This window comes from Antennarius striatus, chromosome 9 (assembly GCF_040054535.1).
Source record: "Antennarius striatus isolate MH-2024 chromosome 9, ASM4005453v1, whole genome shotgun sequence".
In the NCBI taxonomy this organism is placed as follows: Eukaryota; Metazoa; Chordata; class Actinopteri; order Lophiiformes; family Antennariidae; genus Antennarius; species Antennarius striatus.
In genome coordinates this window covers 15678166-15697810 of record NC_090784.1, presented here as the reverse complement: position 1 = coordinate 15697810, position 19645 = coordinate 15678166, and the positions used below count along the sequence as shown (strand labels likewise).

Below are 19645 nucleotides of genomic sequence, written 5' to 3'. Positions count from 1 at the left end.
GTTCACAAAGACAATCCCCTACATCCAACAATCAATAGATATTAATTAATGTGCGCAGGACACACACTGCAGATCAATATAGGATAGCCATTTCATTGCCTGTTGGGTAATTGTCTCCCAGATCTCATTAAAGGATGTTGGAGTGGGAAAGAAGAGGAGCGCAATGCAGGAAGGAGGAAGAGAGGAAAACATGTTGTCACATAGTGTGTGAGAGGGTGCATGAAGTCATCTCCATTAGATCTTTCTCTGCTCACACTACACACAAACACACCAAAAAGTACATTTGCATCAATAAATCACTTTATTTAAAAGAATATGTTACAATTTATTATAGTAAGTGATGTAACCAAATATTTTATTTTAAATTTTACATTTCAACAGGGTGCAGAATCTGAAAGTTGTCAATCTCCACTCTAAGTGTAGTTCTGAAAAATAAACCGTAAATGGAGAAACCCCCCCCAAATCAAAACAGACAATTAACATTGCATCTGAAATATATATGCTAATGACACCACAGTTTAGTCAGAAAAAAAAAAGGATTGGTGAGCACACGTTGGGAGGTGGGCAGATCAGGTCATGACAGACAAACACATCAGACGGTTCAGTCAACAGACAAATATGCTGAGAAATGTATTAGGCATTTGAGATTGCACATTCAAATTCAATTCAAGGTTCAATACTTTCAATTAAATTCCATTTGTACCCCCACCAAGGTCCACTGAAGCCAATTCATCACCAAGATTGGGTTTGCGGACAGCAGCATTAATATTAGCCTTATTGGTATTTTGAAGATGCTAATCTTGATTTTAAATTTGATTTTGTTGACTCAACCTGTTTGTAGATGACAAAACAATAGTATTATTAGTAGAATAATGTTGGATACTTTAATTTACTGGTATTGATATATCTTAAGTGCAAAGCCTTATTTTTGGACACCATCTTAGCCCTCAAAAGTTTGATTTAGTACAAAGCTCAAACTCATCTTGAAAATATTAGTAGCAACTGAACATATAACTTTCATAAATAAATATTTTTTTAAAAAATGTGTTTTTCTCATCAGACCAATTGAAATGAATTGACAATTACATTATCATTTCATTTCATTGTATTAATTAATTTTAATGCTACCTGGGCTCAGTTAGGAGGACATTTAATTACTCTGAGTATATTTTACTGACCATACACGTTCATGTTAAGTTACTGTTAAGACTTTTAGTGAATCTGCAGTTATTTTCATATCCATCAACTTGATGACGGGCCCTATCAACCATTTTCTCTAGAAAATCCTCCTCCCACACATCTCGAATTAAAAGTGTGTGAGTTTAACAGTACAGACAATGATGGGCTACAGTTATTTCAAATACAAGGCTATTATAGATCCTGTGGGAGTTCAAAGAAACACAGTAAATCACTGCTTGCAAAATAGCCCAGCGAGATAAGGACCCCTGCTGTCTTACGTGGGTAATACGCACCAAAACACGACTGAGTCCAGTCAGTCTGCTGCTTGGCAATGGCCAAATGTTCACATAATACTATTAATACAGAAATGTTTCACACAAGCCTCTGGACACACAGTTTGATGGTGCGGTTTGTTATCTTATTGTTTGTGGTCAGTCAGTCAAAACTGGATGTAAACTCAGTGTGGACAGTAAGACTATTAAGGCAGCTATCTGCTTTTTAGTCTATATCTCCCACATGTGTTAATACTGTTGGATAAAGTGCAACATAAGTCTAAAATTTGATTTGTTCCTGTTCATGCTAATTCCTTTCTGTCTGTTCTTTGTAGTGTAGTGTAAATTTCCCCCACTGTGGGAAGAATAAAGGATTATCTTATTTCTCTTATCTTATACACAAAAGGCTTCCAATGACCCTACAAAGTCCCTCTTTTACTCACCACATAACAACACTGATAGTTGTCTTTTATGAATGAAAATTAAATGGTAAACAGCTGAAAATGTATGAATGTGATTTAACAAGACCGGGACTTACATCAGAAGGGCCTTCTTGTAGTCGCTCCCTAGTCTACTGGAGGCCCAATGCACCTACGTTTAACATTTATAAATGCTTGCACACAAACTATTGACGAAAAAGACAAAGATGACTCTGCTGCTCTGCTAACAAATGGAAAGATGTCTTCCTGTGGTCAGCTGTCAGTATCAACAATCATGCATACCCCCTACCTTTACAAGCAATAAGAGCTTTCATGTTCCCTTTTTTGTCCACTGATTTTTCCATTTCCATTCAGCAAAAGCGTAAAACCTAGGTCTCATTTACAAGTCAGAAGGAGGCTTGCATGAATACAAGACTTTAGTTCGGGAAACCTAATTTCTTTTTGACAGAACTCTGCTCAATGTGTGATTATGATGTGGTGGATTCAAGAGTTCTGGTCCACATGTCCGTAGCCTTTCATCCCTCATTTCATTGGATTTGTTCAGTCGCAGATGCTTGTTGGTTTCAATGTATGAGGTGTAGCCTCTGACGTTGTAGCTCATTGGGTAGAAATGATGGCCGTGTGGTTAATAGCTGAGTGTTATTGGGTCGAGCTGAACTGAAGCATAGACAATGGTGTCCAGTTAAGAGGTAATGATCTCCCTTCCTAAGTGCCTCCATCCCTTCTGTGCCTCAGCAGCTGGAAAATATTCTGCAACAAAAACAGCAATCAATGTCAAAGACAAGCAAAATCAGAGCAATCACAACAAAGAAGAACCCCATGTTATTACTGGATCATGGGTTGGACAGAGGCAGGCAAAGCCTTACCTTGCCACACATACCATCTTTACTGCAGTTCTTATTGTCCTTGTCTGTAGCCTCCTCTTCCACCTGAGGAAACACACATATTGCAGAAAGAGTAAAGGACCCAAAAATTGTCTTTTGACAAAGTAAGTCAGTCCATTAATTGAAGGTTCTTACCTCCTTTCTCCATTTTAGCTCACAGAAGACCCTCTCGAAGCACTCATGCATGTAGTTAAACTGAACACAGGCCACGCAAAGCAATTACCAAAAGAGAAAATAGGATTTAGATAGTGATTTTAAAAATAACACTGACATGATTTACATATTTTCATTCAAATACTTCAACAAGATGACAATGCTATTTTGTATTAGATTAAAAAAAAGAAAAGTTAAAAGTACATAATATCATGTTATTGTGCAATAAATAAGAATAAAAACTTGTAATATCATAGACGAGAAGGCAACGTACAAGACGAGAAGGCAACGTAAAAGACTGACGTTTTTTTCTGTACGACAGTATATTAAAAAACGTTATTTAAATGTTTTTAAGCTTAAAATAGCTCTGTATTAAATAAATATTACTGAAGATGCAATAATAAATAATATACAGTAGAGAACTGGGGATGGTTGCTTTCAGTTTAGCCTGGACACAAGCCAATTTGAATAATGTTGTTTTTCGACTTCTTGCTTCTCCTGGAACCAACTGTAAGCCAAGGTGTTTGTGTGTGTGATTCTGTGTGTGTATGTGTGTGTGTAAAGATATGTGTAATAATGTGTGTGTGATACTCACATAGGGTGTGAATATCTTGACCCAGCGTGGTTTCTTCTCTCCTCTTGCATATTCAAAACAGAAGGCCATGCCCTCTTCATCGGTGTCCCATCTCTGCATCTCAGCCCAGTCAAACGCAATCACCTGGTTCTGGAGCACCAATGACACTTTAATAGACTGATCCCACCATAATATAAATAATAATGTTTACTCAGACTACTCAAACTGATGTACTTGCCTCAAGCGTTCCTTCCTCTGTGCAGGCATGTAGTTTAAAGTGATGAATGCTGATGGCTGTGATGACGTGGCCTTTACGCCGGGAGTCACAGGAGCAGTGAGGGAATATGATTTCATTGTAGCCCTCACAACCCCGCAACAGACTCATGTACTAAGAGAAAAGGATGCAAAGAAGAAATAACTTTTTCAAAAACTATATATCAGAATGCAATTCTGCAACTATCTGTTTACAAACTCGAATCTTTTTCTCACTCTACATTTTGTTTGCAAATATTTGCACCTCAAATGCTAACTTCAAACCTGAACTGTCACTTTCACTCCAGCTTGTTACATCACATTGTGAAATGTAGCTGAACAAGTTGGAGAGGCGATGACAACTTCACTCATTGCTGTTTCTGTAAATGACAAAGTTTGGCAGAGCTTCACAAAGTGTTTCTGTGTGAGAGACTGACCATAGACACTTTTTTCTGTTCCACCAGCTTCTGCAGCTGGTAGGATTTCTGCTCTGCTTTGATGAAACCATTCTTCACATCATCCATGGCCTGTGAAGACAGGAAAATTATGGAACTGTGTCTCGTCAAACACACCAAAGGATAACAAAACACACACCATTGAGAAAGACAGATGTACAGTACACACACACACACACACACACACACACACACACACACACACACACACACACACACACACACACACACACACACACACACACACACACACACACACACACACACACACACCTGGTGAAAGAAGTAATTAATAGCAAGCTGGTTGTCATTGAGCAGAATCTCTTCTTCAGTTGTGAAGAGCCATTTGCGGAGGGTCAAGCAGGTTCCTGGGATGGCTGAGGTATAATTCTGTACATACAGTTTATGAGGGAATTCGTTGGGGGCAAGCTTACGCACTGAGGACGAAATGAGGGGACACAGAATGAAAGACAGGAGAGCAATATTAAACTCACATATACTGAAAAACTTAATGTTCTGTGAAATCATAATTTTAAAAAAAGATTTATGCTTTTTTACTTTTGTTCAATACACAGAGGCCTTCAGGGCCTGACCGACTTGACCTTTTCTGTCAAAATTGGTAGGTGCAGTTGAAATGAGTGTTCTGTCAGTTCTGTCAAAGGTATGGTTATTAAGCTGTTTTTTTTATTAGAGGACATAATGCTGCAGATTGTTGAGTACTTATTTTCAGACATTAAAATAAAACTAGCCCTTGGGGAACTCTGCTTTATTTTTTGTCATAATGATAATAATAATAATAATAATAATAATAATAATAATAATAATAATGATAATAATAATAATAATAACTGCACATTGTTACACTGGGGAGTGCTGTTGCCTCACAGTCATTGCATAGCGTTGGAACATGATTAGTTGCTCATGCTTATGACATATATTTTAGTCATTTGTTCCTTTACCCAAAATAGAAAACATTCTCAGCATAGAAAAGAAGCATACACAAACTCAATTACATGTTTTCACTAACCAAAGGTGTGGTTGATGACCTCAAACAGGGCAAAGTAGCTGGCTGTTACTCTGTCCATACCGAGCTTCACAACCACAGCCTGAAGGAGAGGCAGACACAGAATGACTAACAGTAAGCAAAAGGACCTGGTGAGATGGAACCAATAAGGACATGACGATGGTGATAAATAACCACACAGTCCTCAGCATACACTCACTTGATAAACCTGGTCAGTAGTGGCATTCTTGCGAACTCTGACAGTGAGTGTGGTTTTATCAGGCATGGCTATTCTCAACTCCACATCTGACACTCCGTTGAAGTTCTAGATCATGAGGATAAGAGAGAAGCTGTGTGATGAGTCATAGTTAACCACAGGATGACAGACAAAATGGTCCTACTATTTTACCTCATCTGCCTCTGAGAGGAACTCCTGCATGATATCACTTTCTCCAATTACCCGTACAGAGCACACTGCAAAAGGAAACAACTTGAGTTTTTTACATGACACACAAATAAAGTAGCAACTGTATATTGATAGTACGTTGGAGAAAACACATTTCTCTCAAAAATTTATATTAATAAAGTCCGATTGCAAGACTTTATGAACAAAAGAGTACAAGACACTAACATCTGAATTTACACATGCATATGTAACATCACAATAACTTCCTAAGAGTCTGACACCTCATTCTCTCGCACTGACCTTTTTCCAGGTATTCTTCAAGGCCTCTGCGTCGTGCATCCAACTGCTGCTCTGACAGAGAAAAAGGCCATTTCCCAGGCAGCTTGGGGAATGTGAAGTTGGTAAAGTCTCTCTTAAGGTTTTGGTGTAGGATCACAAACTCACGGTAACGCTTGGAACATAACTGCCTGCCTGCCATGTACACATTATACACCTGCGAGGGAGAGTACACAGAGATATAGATATCCGCCAATCTGATCATTCGCTCACTGGTCCATAATTCTTTCTCAATCAGCCATTGAAGTGTTCATCTAAAAGGCGCACCCACCACAAACTTTTCCTGATTGAGCTCAGTGTGTTTGTAACTTGGTACAGATATGGGGACGGCCTGCTTGTCAGAGTAGTCATAGCAGGACTGAGCTGAAACATCGTCTCCGGGGTCCAGGCAGTCGGCCTCCTGTGGTGGAACAGACAGCACAGCCAACACCAGCTCCTTCTCTCCAGCCCGGATCAGGTCCACCACCTGCTTGTGGGTCGCTCCCTCCACATTAACGCCATTACTGTTGAAGGCAGAGAGGAAGACATGTGTGAATGCTGCATCAGTGAAATGATTGATATTTACATTTTACACATTTTTTTTTATGCAGATAACTTCAACAAACACTATCATGATTGAAATATTAAGAATGTCAATTATATTTTTCTTTCCTATGGCACTTTCTGATACTTCGGTTGTGCTGGTCCAAATTATACTGAAAGATATTTTTATAGACTTGCCTTTATGTGATGTCGTCTTTTACTTTTATTTTTATTTATTTTTGTCATTATGCAATGTTGTCTTTTTAACCTTCTATTCTTTTGTTTCTAAGTATTAAAAACAAAAGAACAGTTTTATTGCTTTGATTGTTCTTATGTCTTTTACCATTCTGTCTTAATTTGCTCTGGTGTGTTTTGCTTAATTTTACCTCAATTTTAGCTTGATGTTGTCCTGCTTCTATTTGACCTCACTGTTTTGGCTCTTTGTTGCCATATGTATCCTGCTCTTGCCTTGTTTGTCAAAGCACTTTGTAAACTTTTGTTGTTAAAGATGCTATATAAAGTTAATAATAATAATAATAATAATAATAATAATAATAATAATAATAATAATATTGTATGTTCTTTCTTGGATATTCAAAACAACTAGAAATAATTAAATATCATAAACCATAAACTGCAACACAAAAATGACCATTAGATAATATCAGAGTCAACACAAAAGAATAGGTTTGACACATGAAAATAGTGCATTTCTTATGCATAAAGGCAGACAATGAGTACATTACTAAAATTCAATCTTAGAAAACATTATCAGTTTACCGTAACCATGGTGAATGATGGGTGCGTACCTGTTGTCAAAATATCCAAAGACTGTCTTCAGCACCTATACCTGTGTAACTTAAAAATTTTTTTTTTTTTCGAGTATCGGTGGACTCCATGCAGGCAGTTTACCCTTTGGAACATTTGGAGAGTTCAAACATTCCTGCATGAGTTGTCACTACCAGTTGTTCCTCCCTGGACTATCATGGATTAAAGGGCAGTACTGTATACATATTTTCCCATTAAGTACGAGACAAAAATGGTTTGTACCTTCATTATTGAATGAGTACTTAAATTATGATAATATCTCCAGTCTCAATTATATTTGATCTATTTTCAAATATTTGGGCAGCATGAATTTATTATAGTATAAAATTGATTTGTGTTTAGTAAGGAACATAATCTGCACCAGACCAGACTACCACTTTAACTATTAGTTCATTTTAATTCAACAGGTTTCAGCATTTGGGCAATATATTAAAAATGTTTGTAAATGCATTTCTATAAAAAGAAAAAGTAAGATTATGAGGAAGCTAGTGAAATAAGACATATCACAGTGTGAGAATTAAAATATATCAGTTTTAGATGAAAACTTCCAGGCCTGGATGTTTTTAAAAAAGTTTTTTTTAATATATATACCCTGTAGATTCAAAAATAGAAATAAAGAATTCAATTTTATTAATGTGACAATATTGTTCTGTAAACTGAAGTAAACAACATCTGATTGCACAGACACAAATTTGCCACACAGAACACAGACTCAGCACTTCAACAGCTCTTTTATTGCATCAGCTCTATGACTATATAATCAGCACATGATGTAGTGGCCTTTGAACCTGCACTGTCAGCAGGTCTTTCTCCGTGAGTAATAATGTCCTCATTTCTTTTGTCTTTATAATTCATGATGAGCATTTATTTTTTTGTATTACTGCTAAAGTTTGTAGTTTTGTTTTTGTGCTCTATGCTGATACAAAATAATGCACGATATATAGACATAAACAAAAAAAGATGAAGACCACCATTCTGCAAGTTCAACATGACACACATCATCAAGAAAGACCTTTCAAAAAAAATCTTTTCAAGAATAATATATTATTCAGCATCCAAGCCTCAGGAGACAGTGTTTCAAATGTAGGAGTATTGAAGGATAATGAAGGATAACAGACGCTCTATAACGCTGCAGCTGGGATGCAGGCACTGCACGTGTATACACACATATTGAGTAATTAATGTGGCTCAATAGTAACGTGAAAAGTCTGTTAAAATCTCATACCTTCAGCTAAATACAACATAGACATCTAGTCCTGTTTTGGCTTCTCTGATCCTTAGACTTTCTCAAATGTAGTTAATAAGGTCCCGTTATTTAGTGCAAAGAATAAGACCATGTTACTTGTTCAAAGGTTTGGCATTAATATTATATTCTTATCTGACACAGAGGAAATAAAAAGGCAAACACATATACTGTACATACATATGTTTGCACACAAGCACATAGAAATAATGGGTCAACAACCTGCAAGGAACTGCAGGCCATCCGTTACTAAGACCACGATGCAAAATCCAACCAATGAAATGTTGAATTTAAGGCATTAAGCCAATCAGAAGTGGACTGATGGCATCCCTCTTTGAGCATCGTCTCATTCCACAAAGGCACACTGAAGCTAGACTGATGCTGAGCTGTGTGCAGCGCGTTCCTCTCCATAGCAACAAAGTCTAACATGAGCAAGCAACATGTCAGCAACAACTTCTTTTGTAATTACAGCGAAAAAATAATTCTCACAGATAGTAGTCAAATTTACATCTTCAGCCAAGAAATTCATTGTTGAAGATGATAATTGTTTTGTTTGATGCTCCCGTGTTACTTTGGCCCAAACATGCCATAGGTGACGCCGTGCGTAAAGACGCTTCATGTGGTTTGGAATAAAGAGCCTGCAGTGAAGAGTGGAGAACATTTACCATGCTGTGGATGTGGATGTGGATGTGATAGGTTTTGGTGTGACAAGAATTCCTAATGATCCCTGGAGCTCTTCTCTCACAGACACTCCTTTCACAAGGATGAACGGCTATTCTGCCCTGCAGGACCAGTAGGATAGACACGGGCACTCTGACGGTCGCCACTGCTCCCACTAAGAGACAGCGAGTGATGCTCACTGGTCGTACCTGCTTTGATTATCATCGACAGACATTCACATGTTTATGGCTGATTTCTAACACTACTCTGTGGGGGGGGGGGGGGGCACACACGCAGTGGTCAGGCTAATACAGTAGCTACTTACACCTCAAGAATCCTGTCCCCTTTCGAAATCCCGGCTCTGTCCGCGGCTCCTCCCGGTAGAACCGCGCTGACGTGCTGCAGCGGAGCGTACAGCTCCCCGTTAATGCTCCGGAGTTGCCCACCTTCACTAACTTGTCCGCGCACATTGAAACCATATCCAGAATCAGACTTCACTATTCGAACAAGTCGTGGGCCCGAAGTCGCGTTAACGGTGGAGGCTGCGGTCTGGCACCCGCCGTCAGTGTCCGGTGTTATGTCTCCGCTACCGGAGCCGGTACCAGAGACAGAGTGAGTTAACGGAGGGACCACCGAGCAAACTCCTTGCCCCTCGACATCCGCCATTTTTCTACTCTATTTGTACCATCCACTCCAATCCAGCTAGCGATACATGTCATTCATACATTAGCGGATGGTAGCAGGCTACGTAGCTTTGCTAGCTAACGGAGTGAGATTAACGGAAAATGACGAAAGAAGCCGAAGACTCACGAGTCCGCCGCAGGATTCGTTCCATGTGGGTCACGTTAGATTTTGAGTAAACATCGCAGCCATATTTATGTATTGGCTCTAATAGAACGTTACAAATGAATCTGAAAGTCAGAAGTCATCGCTCAATGGCAGCCAAGAAAGTTTATGGGTTCTAGAAAATTACTGTGGTTATATTGTTTGAATAAATCCACCGAGATATTTCACCTCTTATCCAAGAGGCTTCTTCAGTCAGTTTAAATTTCCTCCGGGATTATTAAAGTATATCTATCTATCTATCTATCTATCTATCTATCTATCTATCTATCTATCTATCTATCTATCTATCTATCTATCTATCTATCTATCTATCTATCTATTGTTTTTTCTGATTAATTATTGATTGATATATTTCTTAATAAAATATATTTCTATTTTTTATAATATTGTTTTATATATATCCAAAATATTTTGGTTTTTACTTTCAAAGGTGGGAACAATGTTTAGTGGGAAAAAGGAGAACACCTGCTCATAGACTAAGACTAAAAACTAAAATGTGGTCATTGGTCAAGACTTGGCTGGATCACAAGTTGAAAAGAGTGGAGACCACAAGTGTCAGCAATTAGAACTACAGTACACAAGAATTACTTTGCGAACAGTGCAACTGGCAAAAAATGAATCACCTATTTTGCTAATCAATTTTTGCCTACCTACCTAACTACCTATAATTATGAGTGTTGTATTTATCTTAATTTTATGTTTATATCAATACAACTTCTGTTGTCAGAATGTAATTTCAAGAATCTTTTTAGGTGAAAAGTCAATCACCAGGTAATTGAGATGACTTAAAGAAAATGTTCAAATGTTTGGAGATATAATATCCCCCTAGTGGGGCAGCATTAATGACTTGCTAGTTAGCAGTTAGACGAAGTTAAACTGCAAAAAATTCACTGAGATACCCCTGAGATACAGTAGTTGGTTAGGGGTTAAGGAAACAAAAAAAAAGTGAGCAAACACCTTCAAGTTGTTGGAGTTAGTTATGTCAGCACCTACTAGGGGGGTTAAAGAAAACCATTTTCTTCTTCTTCTTCTTCTCCTTTCAGGTTTTCCCATCAGGGGTCACCACAGCAAATTAATTGCCTCGATCCAACCCTGTCTTCTGCATCCTCTTGTCTCACACCAACTACCTTCATGTCCTCTTTCACTACATCCGTCCAAAAAAAAAAAATCCATTATCTTGATCAATGATTCAACTGATTTAAGCCAAGACTCCTGCACTATCAAATGAACAAATGAAATGTATTTTTTAGAAGTGTGTTTATTCATAGAAAAACAAATTGACAAATGAATCACGCACATACAAAATTAAAAAAGATTCACACAAAAATAATTCACATACAAAATCAATAAATAATATTGAAAATAATGAAAAACTAAACAAATATACATATATTAAACCAAGCAAAGACTAAATGAAAACTTTTCACTCAACACAGTACATTAGACATCTTTGACACAACATAAGATTTTAAAAGTATCCAAATTGTTTATAAGTTTGAAATTGTAATTCTTGTTTTTACCATTGCATTAAAATGACTTCTGCGTTGCAGTCTGATGAGTCTTCAACCTTTTGTTTCCTGCTTAAATAAATTGCCATCTTTGCCGAACCCAGAAGGAAATTTAAAATCTGACACTCCTTTTTTGATTTTTCCTGTAAAAAAAAAAATCAAACCGATTATGCAAATTGTTTTTTAAAAGCAAGACCAAATGAAAGAAAAACTCTCTAAACGCAGGAACACAGTTTCTCTGCGAGAACAAGGAGACAGTTTTCTGACATATTTGGGTTTAAAATTGAAATTGAACTGTTGACGTCCACCTCACCATGTAAAATCCACTGTTGTTAATCTCCCAATCTTTTCAGTTAATGGTGGCTTGTAGAATGACTCCCATGAAGGGTTCACACCTGGTGCCAGACCGAAGTAAACCCTCCATGCTGTGTTTTAGTGTGTCAGCCCGATCTTTGAGTTTGCCGTTGTTCAAATACTTAACAGTCAGTCTGTACATTTTGTTGCTATCGCTGTCACTGAGGCTGATCGTGTCTGACATAGTCATTAAAACAAGGAGACAAAATGTCTACCGGGAAGAGCTCAGCATCATCTGGAGTCTGTTGCTGTGGGGTGAGTTGGTTCCTCCAGCTTCTCAGCAGGCTCCTGATGAGCATCACTGAGGTCGCACCCACAGCGGAGGAAAACTTGACCATCATTTTATGATCAGGACTCCTGAAGCATGATAACCGCCGCTGTGGGTGGACGGAAGGATGGTACACAAAACCTCTACCACATGTCCATCAGAGAAACCTGCTATTTTAAAAAAAGGCTCCATAGTGAGAAGTCAAGGAGGCCTAAAAGGTTGTTTAACATTGGGGATGAAAAGGTTTCACTCATCAGTGTCCTCCAACAGACCGTTTGGACAGTTGTCCAAACCTGCACGTCTGTATGGGTCCCCATCTGGCTGATGGAGAGACTGGAGTGATGGTGATAGATGAGGGGTTATTTGGTTATGGTGGAGTCCCTGAGTGATCAGCTATTTCACTGCTAAAATAATATTTTATATGACAAAGCAGATTTTTGATTTCTGCCAAGTGGGAATGCAGCAGAGAAGGTCACATGCTTGAGTTTTTAATTAATAAACCACACAAACATAAAATGAGACAGCGGTCATGTCTGTTTCTTTAATAGCCATCTCTGACATTGAAATTCATTGATACACACTCATAGTCATAACATGTACTTCTCAGAAAGCATGACTTTATGTGGTATACATGTGGAAGTTGGAGTTTTTATTGATTCTTCTGTTTATTTAAATATCAAAGTTTAGCAGGACAGTTAACCAAAAGGATTATTTGTGAAAATCTTACACTTGAATGTTGAAAGTATTGGAGAACTTTTTAGTGACTAAATTAGTTAAAATCAAACAAGACAGTAAAATTCTGAACCAAAGAGGTCAAAGGACTTCAGGTCATTAAGCATAGTGTTATTACAAACATGACAAACTCCTTGAAGTCAATCACACCATTTTGGTCTTCATCCAGCATCCTGAAGAATTTTTCCACATCTTCTGTTCTTGTGGTCTGAACAAAGAAAAATTTTGTAAATGCATTGTAAAACATCAAAAATATGTCAACAGGAATTCACAGCTCTATTTTAGAATTGTGCCAAATCATTTTTACATACGCTCATCTCAGCACAGAGCATTTCAGAAAGTTCCTTCTTGGTCATAGTACTAGCATTTCCATCTCGAGCGGCATACTCGTGAAAGACATATTTGAGGGTTGCAACTGCCTCTGCAAGCCTTGGCATTGTGCTGGAACACACATTGGAAGAAAATATTGCTCTGTGTTTTTTTAAATGTTCACATCATTAAACAGGGAAGCTTCTTGAAAAATTGGAAAAAACCATGGATTGTACCGCAATTCTTTGGAATAACTAATGAAAAGTTGAACATCATTTTATGATCAGGACTCTTAAAGCATGTTAACCTCCCTTGTTTGTTTTATGGATAGAGGTGATTCAGCGTTGACTTAATATTTATCTTCTAACTTATTCCATTCATTTCAATGAGTAAGATACTGCAGTTCCAGTATTGTATTTGAAAAATAGACGTGATGAAATATTTGAGATGTGGCAAAATCGTGCATTTACTAAAATATGTTGGAGTGACGTAGTATGGCTTCCAACTCTCTTTCTTCAATATTATTTACCCTGCACTGCCTTGCGCTGTTTGCACTCACTACGTTTCCAGTTTTCCAACCTAATTACTTTTTCAAACAAGTGTTCATTGGTTTCCTATGTTTTTTTTAATATATTATCATTATTGTTTTTAAACCAGAATCATTTATTTATAGTTCACCACCATTTTGTTATTCCTCCGTGTTATTATATCCAAATTATAATTACTATAATCTTACCATAGATTAAAATGCAAATCACTTTTCAGAAAGAAGCTGCACCCAAAAACTTGTGGATTCACCTAGCACCAATCAATAGATGAGAAGTTAAATAATTAATACAGCACCTTAATAAAGGATCTCAAATTATATTTCCTCTTACCCAAATTGTGTGATGATCCAGATAGTTGAAGCAAAAGATTACAGAATGTGAGTGCAGAACATGGAAACAAGCCTTTTAAAATAAATGTTGGCACACCCTTTTTCCAAGCCTCCTCCCAGTTTCATGTTGAGTTCTCCCTGATCCTCTCCACTTCTTCTGTTCTTCTTTTATGAAAGTCAAAACTTTTTGCCTGAGCAAAGAATGTTTATGTTGATTATTACCTCTAGTAGTGTGTTTTCTTCTCTATCTTCAGTGGTGTCTGTTTTTTCTGCTCGCTCACAGGCCTAGACAAAGAATATAAAGAAGATTTGGATGTAAGGAGTGTCAGCAATGATGTGATTATATAGAGAATAGAGAAGGAGAGAGTCAAAAATTGGGAGATAGATTGAGAGAGATGGAAGAAAGATGAGGAGTATAGGTGGATTGCAACCACTGTAACAATAATATCTATTGTAATAGACAAAATATCTCAAATTATGTGTTTAGTGATCAAAAAAATAATTATTATTAATAACACAGACAATAGCAATGATAACAATGATGATACAGTAACCCAAGGTAACCTGCAGGTTTAGAAAGCACAAAGACTCTTGGAAAGAAGTCAAGTTATTAACATGAGTTGATAGAACAATAAAGTCATATGAACATTTAGATGAGGAAACAAATGCTTAGTATCACAGCCCGGAGCCTTGGTACCTCCAGGTCACTGTTTGCTTTGTTTTATAGGTTCTCAGCTGTGCGGCATTATCAAGTAACTGGGAACACCTGGTCTGTGTTCTAATGTTACTTAATCCTGCTAGCCGATCCACTGGGGACGTCACTTCCAATAGCGGATGCTTGGGCTGCAGAGGTGGTCGCCGCTGGGTTAGGAGGTGCAGGGTCATTGTCGGGTTACTTGTAGTCGGGTTACTTGTAGTCGGGTTACTTGCCATCAGGCTGAAGAAAGAGTCTATGATCGACCTGTGGAAGTCTTGAAGTAGCTGACAAGTACTGACTGGCACAGTGAAGCGCAGCCTTGGTCTACCCTGAAGAGATTTTGGCAAATGTTTCAAGGTTTCAGGAGGGGAAAGTGACCCTTTGTCTACACCATTTATGGGATGGATGGAGACCTGCTGACCTTTACTTGGACAGTAGTCAGATGGTGGAAGGAATACTTTGAGGATATCCTCAATTTCATTGGCGTGCATTCCAGTGAGGAACAGAGCCAGAGGACTTGAAGGTGTGTCCACTCATAACCGGGGCTGAAGTCACTGCAGATGTTAAACAGCTTCATAATGCCACAGCACCAGGGTGGATGAGATCCACCGTGAATACAGTATCTCTAGATGTTGTAGGGCTGTCATGGATGACACATGTCTGCAATATGGTGTGGACGACAGGAACAGTACCTCTGAAGTGACAGACTGGGGTAGGGGTTCCCCCTTCAAGTTGAGTGTGTTCCAATTACAGGGGATCACAGCCTCCTCAGGAGCTCTACTACCAGGTAGACTCTTATCTCAGCTCAGCTCATCTTATCTTATCTAATCTTACATCAATATTCATATAAAACTGTTCCCTGAAAGACCCACATTGACATTACATTTGTCAGAGACTCCCTCTCGTCTCAGAGAAAATTCCTGCCTGCTAAAAATTAATAGAACTTACCTCAGAGTTCAAACAAATGGTTTATTGTAGAGTGTCAGAGTTGAATGCAGAATACGAGATGTCGGGTTCCAGGTCACACTCAGTTGCGATCCCGAAGCGGGAACCCAGAACAATAGAACAGGCTGCTTTTATAGTTGTCACTAAATGGAATTATAAGAACTACCCATCTAACTCCATATTTTGGTAGAGAATGCATTTGCATCCTTTTGTTTGCTGCTACAACCATGCATACAGTGCTGAGAATGCTATAAAACAATTCATATAAAATAAAAAACCCCAATCTTGAGTGTTATTTTATTACTTAAGCAAGCATAACCCTTCACATTACATTACCTAGCCTAGCCTAGCCTAGCCTATGGAGCACCATGGACGACCCGTGGTTGTCATCATATGGTGTTTCATGGGCAATTGAGCCTGGCGGCATCTATTCCTCTCCGGATTGGATGGAGTTTAACATCATACCCAGGACTGAACATAAAAAAGATGTGATTGATCCATTTTTAGTCAGTATTATTTCACACACTAAAACAGACAAAAATAACCACATTGTTTGTCTGTGTGATAGACCAATGCCCACATTATTTATTTGATCTCACAGCGCATTGACTTGTGATGATGTATAGGTTACATTTAGTGAATTGGAGAACCACAAATGTTTGCTCAACCCATTTTCATAATTTAACAAACCTGTGTACAGATCATTTTGTTGCATGGCAAATAAAAGGATCAACAGAAGGTTCTCTGAGAGCACATACTGTACCTCCACCAACACCATCATCGCTAATAACTGAACATTTGGATAAAATGTATTGAATTTTACCAAAATAAAACATTAAAATTGTTAATTTGTTTTTTTTTAGGAAAATACAAATAGAATGTATAAAAGTGGTAAGTGACTTAAATATTTCCCAAGCAAAACACTAAAATAATTTATAATTACATATCCTGCAGCCATTGGCATAGGCAAATGAGGCAAGTATGATGCAAGATTACTGTAGTTTTTGAGTTCTGGTCTGGCTGAATGTATCTGTGAATAACAAGGAATTTCATTCTTTCCAGCCAGTGTCCCTTCTGTCCCCTTCGTGAAACAGTCTTTCATGCTTTCAGTGAGTGTGGGAGACTTGCAGTGCTCTTCACTCTTCTAACAAATGTTTTTAACTTGTTCAATTAAAACTTTAGTATCAGGAAATTCATTTACGGTGCTGGGTACAATAGATCGAATCAGAGAAAGTGGCAGCTTTTAAATTTTATTTCTGGGGAGGCAAAACTTGCAATTTATGTGACCAGGAAGAGGAGAATTGAAAACAATACCGTTCAAGAAGCAGCTACTGTTTTTTGCTGTAACATCAGATGTCGCTTAAAACTAGAATTTGGTTTCTATAAATTGACAAAAGACCTGAATAACTTTAGGAACATCTGGTGTTACAAAAATGTCCTATGCACTTTAGTTGATGACCACCTCACTTTTGCAAACTTCCTGTTATAATGCACTAATTTTTATATTGTATTTCCCTTTGTTTCTTGGTGTTTAATGTTTTTGAGTGTTTAGTGTTTTTGTAATTTCATCTAATGAAAAATTGTAAAATGTTCTAAATGTTCTAAATGTTCTAAATGTTCTAAATGTTAAATGTGATTGGAGTTTTTTTTTTGCAAAAGATCTTCTGAGGCACTTAAATGCTTTCATCTAATGTAAAACTGCAAAATGTTTGAATGAGATTAAAGTGTTTTTGCAAAAATAAAAAAAAAATCTTTCTTTCTTTCTTTCTTGTGAAATGGACCTGACCCGCAGTGGAGACTTCTGTACAAACCTCCCCTCAAGAAAAAAACAGCCGACCTCCAGTGGAGGATTTTGCATGGTGCCGTCGGTTCCAATGCTTTTGTCTCTGTTTTTGCCCCTGCAGTGTCCAGCCAGTGTCCCTTCTGTCCTCTTCAGGAGACAGTCTTTCATGCTTTCAGTGAGTGTGGGAGACTTGCAGTGCTCTTCACTCTTCTAACGAATGTTTTTAACTTGTTCAATGAAAACTTTAGTATCAGGAAATTCATCTACGGTGCTGGGTACAATAGATCGAATCAGAGAAAGTGGCAGCTTTTAAATTTTATTTCTGGGGAGGCAAAACTTGCAATTCATGTGACCAGGAAGAGGAAAATTGAAAACAATACCGCTCAAGAAGCAGCTACTGTTTTTTGCTGTAACATCAGATGTCGCTTAAAACTAGAATTTGGTTTCTATAAATTGACAAAAGACCTGAATAACTTTAGGAACATCTGGTGTTACAAAAATGCCCTATGCACTTTAGTTGATGACCACCTCACTTTTGCAAACTTCCTGTTATAATGCACTAATTCTTATATTGTATTTCCCTTTGTTTCTTGGTGTTTAATGTTTTTGAGTGTTTAGTGTTTTTGAAATTTCATCTAATGAAAATTTGTAAAATGTTCTAAATGTTCTAAATGTTCTAAATGTTAAATGTGATTGAAGTTTGTTTGGAAAGATGTTCTGAGGCACTTAAATGCTTTCATCTAATGTAAAACTGCAAAATGTTTGAATGAGATTAAAGTGTTTTTGCAAAAATCAAAAAAAAAAATCTTTCTTTCTTTCTTTCTTTCTTTCTTTCTGACCTTAGTTAATTTCGCATGTCATCCTGCCATTCATTATTATTCATTCATTATAGCCATCAGTGCTCAGTGAGATATTTGCTCTGGTCACATATCAACAATGAGACAATGACATACCTGCATCATTAGAATCCACTTGCTTCTGTCTTGTAAAATGGTTTGCATTCTGCCTTTGAGACAGTCATGCAGTTGTTTTGGGCCACAGTGTTCACTGTTTGCCCATCACTGCCCATTCTTTAAAGACTTATCAGTTTTATTGTAATAAGTTTTATTGTCATTTTTCTCATGAGGCACAGCAGAATTCTCATACATCACTCTCAGTGACTGGATTCTTAATCTTGGATTAATGATGCAAAATTATTTTGCATGTCCAGGAACAAACTGATTTTTTCCTTACACATTTGTGTTCTCCATAATCCGGTGTCAAATAACAGCCTAGATATTTGAATAACTTGTGTAACAGGCTGTGCAAGTTGAGAAATTGTATGAAACCTTCTTTGAAAAATATGAATAAATCATGTTTTCCTGTAGGCTTTCCTGGGGGTTATTTTTTTTCTTTTGTTAACTGTTGTAATTGTTTTCTAAAGATGGTCATATGAGTGTAAACTATTAAAATTGTATTAATCAAATTCAAATAGATTCTGATTTTTTTAGAAGTGTGGTGAAAGATTATCACTTGTCACACAGACCTATACAAATTTCTCTGTACAGTCTTGCATGTTAAGGTATATTCCATTTACATATAGCTTGCAACACGTTGATAAAGCCAAATAAATTGTGCATATTATATGCATTCAGCACTTTCAAACAATTAGGTCCAAAACACCGATTAGAGGTTTCACACCGAGTTATTAAGTGAGGTAAATTGAGTGAGCATTAGACAAACACTTGTGATGTCTTTGTCTTTCAAAAAATGCTTGAATACTAAAACAAATATACATTCTGAGTCCTTGTTGGTTTCTATCCACAGTAATGATGCCATATGCAGTTTGAGCTATACTGTAAGCTGATGAAGTAAACCATGCCTGTGTGTATGAAGATGATGACATTGATTACATGCATAGAAATGTGTGTTACATTGATGTGACATGTGTTTTATTACTGATAGACTTTCTAAGGCTTGGAAACCCATTCCATGGCTGGTATAGTAATGCTGTGATTATTTGGTGGTCACTGTTTCCTCTTTTTGCACACTCTGTGATTCCTTGTTTTCTTGTCTTGTTTTGTTCAGACCAGCTGTTTCACCTTTTTTAAAGGCTACTTTTAAAAAGGTTTTTTTAATT

General features: G+C 37.4%; 1 protein-coding gene and 1 long non-coding RNA gene across 4 annotated transcripts; both read right to left on the bottom strand.

Moving 5' to 3' along the window:
* Positions 1–296: 296 nt before the first annotated feature.
* On the bottom strand, positions 297–9951 carry snx27b (sorting nexin 27b). Of its 2 annotated transcripts, none has more exons than XM_068323810.1 (13): positions 9533–9951; positions 6226–6457; positions 5919–6111; positions 5622–5686; positions 5433–5537; positions 5237–5315; positions 4483–4646; positions 4192–4281; positions 3741–3890; positions 3524–3652; positions 2911–2970; positions 2758–2820; positions 297–2641 (listed from the first exon to the last, which is right to left on the bottom strand). In XM_068323810.1, the coding sequence occupies exons 1-13, from the start codon at positions 9871–9873 to the stop codon at positions 2597–2599; spliced, it is 1716 nt and encodes a 571-aa protein (XP_068179911.1). In that variant the 5' UTR covers positions 9874–9951; the 3' UTR covers positions 297–2596. The 2 variants fall into 2 exon arrangements, with proteins under 2 accessions (XP_068179911.1, XP_068179910.1); XM_068323809.1 differs by having other exon boundaries at positions 2772–2820.
* Positions 9952–12693: 2742 nt separating this feature from the next.
* On the bottom strand, positions 12694–14236 carry LOC137601977 (uncharacterized). 2 transcript variants are annotated; one of them, XR_011037120.1, is made up of 4 exons: positions 14103–14161; positions 13961–14022; positions 13227–13356; positions 12694–13123 (listed from the first exon to the last, which is right to left on the bottom strand). It is a non-coding gene; the product is annotated as an uncharacterized lncRNA (long non-coding RNA). The 2 variants fall into 2 exon arrangements; XR_011037119.1 differs by lacking the exon at positions 13961–14022 and having other exon boundaries at positions 14103–14236.
* Between the last annotated feature and the right edge of the window lie 5409 nt (positions 14237–19645).